The sequence below is a fragment of the Mus caroli genome, chromosome 2 (assembly GCF_900094665.2).
Source record: "Mus caroli chromosome 2, CAROLI_EIJ_v1.1, whole genome shotgun sequence".
Lineage (NCBI taxonomy): Eukaryota > Metazoa > Chordata > Mammalia > Rodentia > Muridae > Mus > Mus caroli.
The window spans coordinates 37,451,610-37,462,568 of NC_034571.1; the positions used below are offsets into that span (position 1 = coordinate 37,451,610).

Sequence of the window (10,959 nt, forward strand, 5' to 3'; positions counted from 1 at the left end):
CCCTGAAATGGATGGGAACCCCACAAAAAACCAAACAGTTTCAACTAATGTGGATCTCTGGAGCGCTCAGAGTCTGAGCACCAAACCAAAAAGCACACACAGGGACTAGAACTGCAGGTAGCAGAGAGCTGCTTTGTTCTGCCTCAGTGGGAGAGGATGTATCTAATCCTGCAGTGATTTGATGTGCCAGGGTGGACCCTACCCTTCTAGAGGCAAAGAGAAGGGGGGATAGGAGGAGGGACTCCATAATGGGAGCACTGGGAGTACAGCAACGTTGGGGAAGTAAATTAATTGATTAAAAATAAAATAAAATCCTGTATTAAGCCAAAAGTAGTAAGATAATCAGCTAAGCAAAATTACTTAAAAAACAAAATTATTTTTAATATATTGTTTATTAGTTGTTTGGACAATATAGTTATTCTATGTTCTTATATTGTATTTATATAATTTATAAGTATATCTTATGTGTATAATTAACAGTTAAGCATGTGGGGATGTTTAAATATACATATACTAAGTACTGTGTAAATGCACATAGCATATTGTGTTTATAATTAAGTAAATATTACACATATGTTAACATATTCATAATAGCAGTCATCAGGACAATGAACGAAATTATTTGAATGTTCCAAATTAATCATTTTGGAGAATGACCATTTGCTGAAGAATGCTCGCGAAATCTAAAGCACTTAACACTTTTGATAGCTAGAGCCACACTAAGTATCTCAGACATGTTAAACAAGCTTTGGGCCTCACACTAGAATTAAGGAATAAAAATAATATGAAAGTCAATACATATATCAATTACTGAGATATTAATAAAATGCCAAATTCTAAAGTTACTGACCTACATTTTTTAAATTCTATTATATACATAGTAATCATTAACTTCTTTAATGACATGTCTACTATACTACAGCAATATGATAGCTATAAACCAACTATGAAGTTTAAATAGTTTAATCTAGTTTGATAGAAGTAGACTAAAATATTACTTCTGTTATTTCCAACTTTTACTAGTATTGAAAAATAAATAGAAAATTTGTACAAATTCATATATAATGGTTATACTTTATGGATAATATTAACCCTTCCATTTAAAAGAAAAGAAAAATTGTAAAAATTTAGCAAGGCAAATGTTTTCAGATACCTTATTTAATTTCTATTAAGGAATCCTGTACAAGTATTAAATAGTACTAAACTTTGGACTGTACTCAAAGAGCATACTTGGCCCCTGGTATTATTGTGAAGTGGAAAAGTAATTAAAGCACTAGGGCATAGTGGGTAGCCTGGAGTCAACAGGATTGCTCTTAAAAGGGACTGTGTACCTTCACGTTCCAGTTCTCTATGTGTTCCCTGCATAGGGAAACAGGCTTTGTTTATCATGTTCTTCTGTCCAAATGCTATGAAGCTTGATTAAGAGGATCTGAAGTCTCAAGAGCTGTGGGGCAAAATCTAGCTTCCTACTTCTTACTCTGCTTATCTTGTGTACTTTCGTAGAATAATGGCATGCCAATTAATATGGAGAGAGTCACACTTCATACTTGCCTTTACAGCTTCTTCCATCTTCTGCGACTTCAAATCCATCCTTGCAATAACATCTTGTAGCATTTCTGACCATTGCACATTTAAACTGGCAATTCAACTGCTGACAACTGGGTAATAATTCTGTAAAGAAAAAAAAAGTCGCTATATCAAAATGTCCACATAAAAATCTTTAAATTAAACATCATTAGTTTATATTATAATTGTCTCAAGGAGGAAGTTCAATCTGTTGTCTTACAAAACACACTGGTTTGCATTTATTTTAAGGAATGGTAACAAAATTTAATGAAAACTGGTGCTCAGTTTTCTTCTTGTTAGCATATTACTATGTTCAAATAACAAGCCTGTTCAAATTCTGGTAAATTAAATTATTTCACGAGGAAAAGTGTCAGTATGCAGGTTCATTTCCTTATCTATGCCTTCTCTGCCTGACACATCAATTGATTTTCTATCTTTGGAAGCTTGTTTTGATTTTCCAATCCATGAGTAACCTGCATAAAATCAATGTGTGTATATTCTTCACGAATAATTTACTTTCATTGGTGAAAATATTATAGAAATACTAGACATAATATATTTCATTATGTTTGAGTTCTTCCAGAAGAAATACATCATTGAAGCACAAGTTAGCCAACCCTCCAAATAAATTCTGATTCATTGTGATAAATGCACAAGACAGTGGGTGACAGGAACACATTGAATAGGTACTAATGAGGGTAGTATTTGATAGACTTGAAAAGCATTTTCATAGAAGATATGACTGCTTATGTGCCATGAAAATATTGTTCTAGTGTATTTTAACAATAAAATTTTCCCCTAGGGTGAATGATAGGATTTCTGAATATTAAAGTTAAATGAGTCAAAATATGTTGCTATTTGGTATAAATTTTAGTTGGTGCTTTTTACAAATATTTAAAAGATAACAGACAAAAAATAAAAATAATATATCTGGAGCATTCTAAATTGAATGCTGTGTATTTTAGTAGGGTATAACATAATGCTGTGTATTTTAGTAGGGTATAACATAACTACCTGTACTGTTGCCTTACCTTAATTACTTTTCAATTACAATGTAAGACTATTTCATGCTCCTTTAAAAACTGAAAACCCACTTTCTAATTTTCACTCATTTATGCTAACCTTGTTCTGTATGCCTTTTAGGAAGCTAAAGTAGTCAGAAACTATTTTACTAGTTTTACAGTCCATATTTGATAACCTGTGCAAATTCTGGAGTCTCTGACTTTCAAACTTAGCTGAGATAATAACCAAAGCCCCAACTATGCTACTTCTCTGCTACTCTGTCCTATTCAAGGTCATTGCTTAAGTTTTGCTCCAATTCCTCCCCATCATTAGTATTTATTTATATTAGGTCTAGATTGCCAAACAAAAACCTCACTCTATTTACAAATTTTGTAAATATTTGCGGTTGGAATACAGCCACAGTTACTATTTACTTACAGATTCTGACTGCTTTCCTAACACCTCAGAGACAGCAGGACCCACAAAGCATGAAGTATTTTCTCCTGTCTGTTACAGAAGAAGTTTTCTGAATGCTATGCTATTTCATTCTCAGTTTTGAGCAGGGTTTTTATTTTATTTTATTTTTTTATTTTCCCAGATTAAAATCAAAGGCCATAGATATCAGCCAAACCCCTGCCTCTTTATTCACAATTATTTTTTCTATTTGTATCTTTAGGCAATTGTAACTATATACATACTTACATATTCCATTCTTTGTGAATTTCTACATTAAACTTACGTCATCAACTTACTTTCCAGGCTCATTAACTTACGTACCAAGAAGTCCTGGAAAACTTTCATGCTTTAAGTTCACTGGCAATGTTTGACCTTCACTTGACATGACCAACTTTCAGCTTATTCTATTTCCAGTGTAACAGGTACTTGGCTTGACACTCATCTCCTGGTCTATTTTGTTAAATTCTATTACATCTCATCTACCTGATGTAAAGTACCAAGGCAGAAACTGTGGTCTTTTTCTCTGTCTGTAGGACATTTGTGAACAACATTGTTTGAAACATAAATGCTGTTCATGAATTTGAAGGCTAATTTTATCCTTCTCAATTTGTAAATTGCATAAACCAAATAATCATTGAAATATCATATTAGTTTTCTTTTTGGTATTTTGTATAAGTTTTCTTAATGTAGCTTCAACCAATAAAAACATAGCTATATCTACTTTGAATTTCAAATACTAGATTCATGGCAACAAAATGTACACATAGATATTATTCATATTTAATGCAATATACCTCTGCCTGTTATCTAAAGAATGCTAATACAAAATATGGAATGCATAATCCTTCTAAAATCTTAACTCTGTCTACTATGTCTGACTGAATTTAAGAATCAGGCTCTGGATAGGAAATCTCTTTGAACTTTCATAGAATTTTAAAAGAAGCTGTAAGTACAAGCTAGACAAAGATTTTACTGTAAAGGTAGGACAGAACTTCAGTGTAAGGGCAGTCTATCTGCAAATCTTTCTGAGTTCTCCCTAATTAATAAAGGTGATATGATCTGACACAACTTCCTCTGGCTTCTCTGTGTGGTATTCAGACAAACAGATGCAGAAAGGCACATGCCTTGTGCCACAAAACACATACATACACATAAATGTACATGCATACTACTTCATACATATATACACACCCATACAGACATGTATATCATAATAAATATTTTATATACATATACCATTTTACACACAAATATACATATGTTTATGACAATAAAATTATCCAGAACAGTTATGAAAATGCAGCTCAGCTGAAAGAAAAAGGTAAATAAATAATTCAGAAGATGTGGAAACAACAATATTAAACAGATAACAGATGTAGCACGTAATATTTATTATTGTAAGAATTGAGTAGAGTTTTAGTACATAGGTAGAATATGAGGTCATATTGTAAAGTGAATATAACATTTTACTTGTACAGTAACAGGGTTCTTCTCTTAGTGATATAATGTGTCACTTTCTATTTAAACCTCCTGCTCAGATTCTATTTGTTAAGGTCTAAATTCACAATAGAATCTCCAAATAGCCCTTGTTTTAATTGTAGACTCCCTTTAATTGGGTAATGCCTATGGGATAAAAAGTGTGGACCAGGAAAAAAGTTTCCAGCAAGGAGAAAGTTGGGCATACAAGGAGAAATAAAAAAAGAAATAATGGTTGTGTAAGGTTAGATGTTAACCCAGTTTGTGGTCTAAAATAATAATTTAGAAAGAAATCTGGACTAGATTTGATTGACTTTACTGAGTATCCTCTTCCCAATGGCATGTGTATACACAGAATACAGAAGGTAAGAAGATGATAAAACAGTATATGGAATTGTAGGAAATTGCTAGAGAACAACTCTGCTTACTGGTCACAAATGGTTGTAAAGAACTAACAATATGCAACTGAAAATCAACATTGTGTTTATTTAGAAAAGTACTATAAATTATTGTAAAGTTATGTTTTTGTACTGCTTAGCATCTATGCTTAATTACAGATAAAACTATAATGATTAATTATCACTGTATCCACCCACATGGCTAGAAAGCTTATTTAAGTACCACACAATTTCCATTATTAATGATAATTTTTCCTGAATGCCTTTCAGGTGGCAAACTCATTGACTGATGTGCAATCATCATGTTTGCTCTCATACTGAATTAGCAATACTGATAATGCCTATCAATAATTTATCCAGACAGTAACACAGCCCTCTAGACATATCTGATACCTATTTTAAATATTGACATAAAAATGACCATTTCTTTCATTTAAAAATATGAAAGTAATATTTTAAGGACTCAGTCAGATCTTATTGATAGAGATTTTCCTACATTAATCTATTTAAAAATATTTTTAATGATCTTATAAAAAAAACTGTAAAGAAGGAAAAGGCCAAAAGGAAGATTAAAAAGAGATCAATATACTTTATCTAATGCAAGCTAATTTTCCAAAAAGTATGCAGTTTTGTAACATCTAAACTTTGAAGTTCTTAGATGCTCAAAATGGATTCTTGAATTTGCATTACTAGAATATTGCAAAAAAAAAATAATAAGAAGAAGAATAAAGCAGTTAATTTATGAAATATCTAAGGTTATTCTATTTCTTACATATATTTTTGCTTGGAGTTGGTAGAGAATTATATTGAGATAATAAAAATGGTAAATCAAGATTATTTTAACTTTCCTCCTCCTTAGTGATTCCAGGCTATGTAGTGCTTTAAAGAGCAGGGAAATTTTCACTATCAAGTTTCATCTAGCTTCTTCTTCCTAGGCAGAAATAATGGCCATTTCCTCACATCTGAACTATCTGTATGTCTTCAGGCTACATTGTTGATACTACAAGTAGTAGCATAGTATTCCACTGTATAACTATAAGCAGTCTGTTTACAAACTGATACACATTTTGTTGTTTTCAGTTCAGTGTTATATGATAAATACCCAGGTATTTTTGTATAAGTATAAATTTGTTATTTGGATAATTCTGAGATTTCTGAGTTACATCATAGAAGAATATTTCACACTAGAAAAAAATACAAAATTGTTTCTAGAGAGAATACTAGGGCTAGGCATATTTTTGCAATGTTATGCATTGTCAACCCACATACTAATCCTTTTTGCAGTATTCTGCTATTTTTAGAACAAGAAAATTTAAAGCCTGACAACACATGTCTTTACAATGTTCCTTTCTAGTAGCATTTTAAGTATTCCAACTCTACTTTATTTCCACCAGCAATTTTCCAAGGGCTCAGCCATTTTCCAACCTTTTTTTGAAACCAAATATTAAAATATAAAATCAAAAAAAAAAAAACAAAACAATTACAAAAAATACGACTGAACATTTGTCCATGGGAGCAAATCAGGGCATATTCCAGCACTAGTAGCCTCAATACAATTTTTGTTGATCTCTTTAAAAAATCCATTCTTTAATCCCATGCCTTTTCTCTATGACATTTGAAATAAAATCTCTCTCTCCTCCCTCTCTCTCTCTCTCTCTCTCTCTCTCTCTCTCTCTCTGTGTGTGTGTGTGTGTGTCTGTCTGTCTGTCTGTCTGTCTGTCTCTCATTCTCTCATCAAGCCCTATTTTTGAGTGTCACTCATAGCTTTTCCTTGCCTATTTAGTTGGTTCTTCTTTTGCTCACACTTTATCATTCCTGGTTTCATTCTCTAACATTTTATTGGAGAGAAAAAAAAAAGCATAGAACAGACAGAACCTTGAATCTAATTTCTTTCTTTCCTTTTCTTCTTTAAGGATGACTACTTACAAATTACAACCAACTTTTCTGAATGACCAACACCACCCAGTCCATCTTAGGGGCTCTATCATTTCTATAACCTCTGAAAATGTCCCAGAATTTCAAACATAACACAATTGCAAAAATTGTCTTCAACTAACACAGCCATGCTTCTTCTAGATCACAAGGCAAATCAAGGTAGCTGCTGTGGAAGTCTGGATAAGGCCCACAACCCAATACTTGGGATTAAAATGAAATCACTTTCTTACAATATGTGGTTTTTTTTTTAAGAAACAAAAATTTCAGGATTTTCACATTTCCCCTCTTCTGTTTTAAGCCATTATGTAGTGGGAAAGTACAGAGACATTTTCAATAAGATAAGTACTTTTCAAGTTAGTAGCCAAGGTTTTCAGTAGCCATCTTCTGCTCAGTTCTAATCTTTATTAGTTTTGATAGTATCCACACCTTGTCATTTCTTGTGGAGATATAAATATGTTCACATTCCCAACACAAAACTTTTGCTGGCTTCTATACTGAGGTTAAGACATCCTTGTAGTATATTGGCTGAATAAATTCCACAGGTGTGTGTGTGTGTGTGTGTTTGTGTGTGTGTTTGTGTGTGTATGTGTGCGTGTGTGTGTATTTGTTTGTTTGTTTTTCTATAACCTGGTGAGGCTCTCTTGCTGAGTGTTGAGGATTTTGTTCCTGATGTTATCTTCTGGCTGACAGGTAAACAGTTCATGATCCCTTATCCATTAATCCATAAGCCCTGCTTGCACCTTTAATGGTCTGATAACTTTTTACATTTGATATTTGAATTTTCATATGCAAAGTATCTATCAATACCTTTACTGTATCAGGTCGAATATGGCTTTGTTCACTACTAAGACTAAGTTTTGTTAACCATGAAGGCATCTCCAGAGCCTTGTACAATCTTAATAAATGACTTGAATTTTTTCCTGGGCTCTCCAACTTTGTCCCAAGTTCTTAATGCCACTATGAGATGTTGTTCTATAGTAGCATTGTCAAATTTAATCTGTTTTTATATATCAGAGTTTGCCTTTGCCTAGAAAATGACCCTTTTCTCTATTTATTTCTCTCTTTTTTTTTCCTGTTCAAAATTCTCATTTCTTTCTCTGCCGGCACCCCACCCCCACCATGTTAGCCATTGCAACTGCAGACAGGCCTCTGGTCTAGCTGACACCAGTCCCTTCTACACTTCTACTCTTGGGGAATAACTCTATTTTGAGTAGCCCAATCACTAAGAATTTGTTTCTCGTAAGGTGAGCATGTCCTATATGATATCATATCATCCATAAAATTCCTTAGTTCTATCATTTCTTTAGGACCATCTTATCTCATCATAAGCTTGTTTCATACCATTAAGAGGAATATTATATATGACTACTTGGAAAGCTAATGTGATCTTTTAACACTGGGTCTCACCTTTTCTCAGTCTGATGGCATGGTTAGTTCGAGATTAACACTTTCTCTAGAAATGGACTATTTCAATAGATTGTTCTGTATATACAGATTTTCTCTGAGCCAGTTGTCCTCAGGCACAGCTTCTTTTCCTCTTTTTTTTCCCCTGAGGGAGATTCCTGCCATCTTGTTCTCTTTTTAATCTAGTGCTCCTGGCTTCCCAAGAGGTTCTATCTCCACCCACTACCTCTCCAATTACAAAGCCAACTCTTTGATCCTTTCAGAAAAGAGAGAGTAAAGGTGACTAATTTCGTTTTCTAATTTCAGCCATTTTGTTTCTCAGGTGGCTCCATTTCCATCAGCAATTACTCCAGTGGATCAGCCATTCTTCTGACCTTTCTTGAAACAATATATATCAACAATTCTTCCAACCAGTCTTGAAACAAAATATGTGAAGAAGAAGAAGAAGAAGAAGAAGAAGAAGAAGAAGAAGAAGAAGAAGAAGAAGAAGGAGGAGGAGGAGGAGGAGGAGGAGGAGGAGGTCTGGTAGAAAAGCAGAGGATATACAAGCAGTTGTAGCCTTGCTAAAGTTTTCACTGTCTATTGAAACAAAAAAACACTTTTTCATCACATGCTGTTTCCTTTTCAGCATTTGAAATTAAATTTCTCTTCATCAACCCCCATGTTTGGATGTCATTTGTAACTGCTCTTTGCTACTTTACAGTAATGATATATGCTAGCCTGGTTTTCTTGTGTGTGTGTTATTGTGAAAATTTATAGAGCCATTAACCTTGTAACACTAAGAGGTTTATTTGCCTCACTTATTTTGGAGGGACAGGATATATCTCATTACTAATTTAGCTTTGGTAAAAACCTCAAAACAGATGGTGCTACAATAGTGCTTCAATGGTAAGAAGATATAGCAGTAGATAGGTCACATTTTAAATTGTCAACCCAAGTAAAGATACCGGATACAACTTAAAAGCTTATAAAACTGGCTCTAACAAGGCCAGTCGATGGGAGCAATCCTATTGAGGACCTTGCCATGGACATCTTGAAGATGTCTCAGTAGGTCCCAACACTTGAAATTCATATCTCCCAATGCCACATTTTTTGGGGTGGACTAAATTCCACCCCAAAAAAACCTTTGTAGAAAAGTTCTTAAACTACATTGAAACCTTAACAGCATGATATGTTAGTTTTAGTAAAAACAATTAACTCCAATTCATCAATTCATATTGATCAGTATATTTAATTGTGACTGTAGAGAGAATATCTCCAACTTTACTGGTAATGTTTAGAAAATATAATTGCCAAGTAAAAATTGCAGGTATACAATAAAAGAGGTTTTCATTTTAGAAGGAAAGACAGAAAAATAATATGTAGTTGAATAAAACTTTGCTCATTTAAGCTATAAAAGAACACTACTTATATTTATGTAAAGGATGGTTCGTTAGTCATACACACATACACAAATTTATGTACATTTATAGAAATAGAATATCTATAAATAAATATCTTCAGACTGTGAAGAAGAAAACATCTTTCTATATCTGAGTTAACATTGTTTATTAAAATCTCCAACAGAGATCAACTCCTTAGGAAGCAATGATGATAAACCTGACATGGTGCTTGTATATTCAATACAGAGAGAAAAACAAACTCAACTTCAGTGTTTGTGGTATGAAGAAAGAAAATGCACACTAGTGATGGGAGGAACAGTTCTATAAGTTTTCATGATCCAACTATATAGATTATTCAATTCACAACATGGGAGGACCACTAAAACGATCTGACATATGAAGTGCACCAATGCAACTTCAGCATAAAATTAAGTACACATCTATGATCTCAGAACTTAGGAGACTAAAAGTTTAAAGTCATCCTCTCTTATATGAGTTTGAGGCCCTGAGTTAAATGAAAACCTCTCAAAAACCTAAACCACAAGGAATAAGCAACAAACCAAAATCTCCATCAAAAATCCAGAAGTGAATCATCTAGAGTATATGTGAGATAACGATCACATTAGTCTTTATTCATGAAAATAAAAGTTTTAATATAATGAAGCAATAGCTTATAATAGAATATAACACTATTTCTATTTTTTAATATTTGTATACATTAAATACCTTAAAATTCAAATAAATATTATTTTCAGATATACAAAACATGCAGAAAATTATCATCGAATCAAATTTTCTTGGGATGTCTTTAGACTGATATTTTTTTGGTGTTTCCAGCAGAAATGAATTAGTTTCATTATTAAGGAGATAGAATAACAACAATAGCAACAATAACAACAAAACTACTATGCTACTTATGAGGAAAAAGTTGATGGGACATTTTAGGAGAAGGAAATGCATTCTAGTCTACTCCAGAGCCCAGATACATCACGGAAGTCAATGCCACCAGGGGATTTCACCAGTGGACTCAGACAGAGCAGATACCCACAGCCAAAAAGTGAATGGGGCTTAGGGAATCTTGTAGAAGAATTGGAGGAAGGATTGCAGACCCTAAGGGGATAGGACTACATTAACTAACCTGGACACTTGGAACTCTCAATTTCTTTCTCAACCATTAACCAAAAAACAATCACAGGCTAGCTCTAGACCTCCCAGAAAAAAATGAACAAATGTGGCAGATGTGCAGTGTCTTAGTCAGGGTTTCTATTCCTGCACAAACATCATGACCAAGAAGCAAGTTGGGGAGGAAAGGGTTTATTCGGCTTACACTTCCATGCTGC

General features: G+C 33.3%; 1 protein-coding gene across 3 annotated transcripts in view; it reads right to left on the reverse strand.

Annotated features, from left to right (window-relative positions):
• Lrp1b (LDL receptor related protein 1B) overlaps window positions 1-10,959 on the reverse strand; it is a 1,970,757-nt gene that overhangs the window by 1,130,986 nt on the left and 828,812 nt on the right. For all 3 annotated transcript variants that reach the window (XM_029472167.1, XM_021181392.2, XM_029472172.1), the window contains exon 4: window positions 1,552-1,671. In XM_029472167.1, coding sequence (XP_029328027.1) covers window positions 1,552-1,671 — 120 coding nt within the window. The remainder of the gene's footprint in view (window positions 1-1,551; window positions 1,672-10,959) is intronic.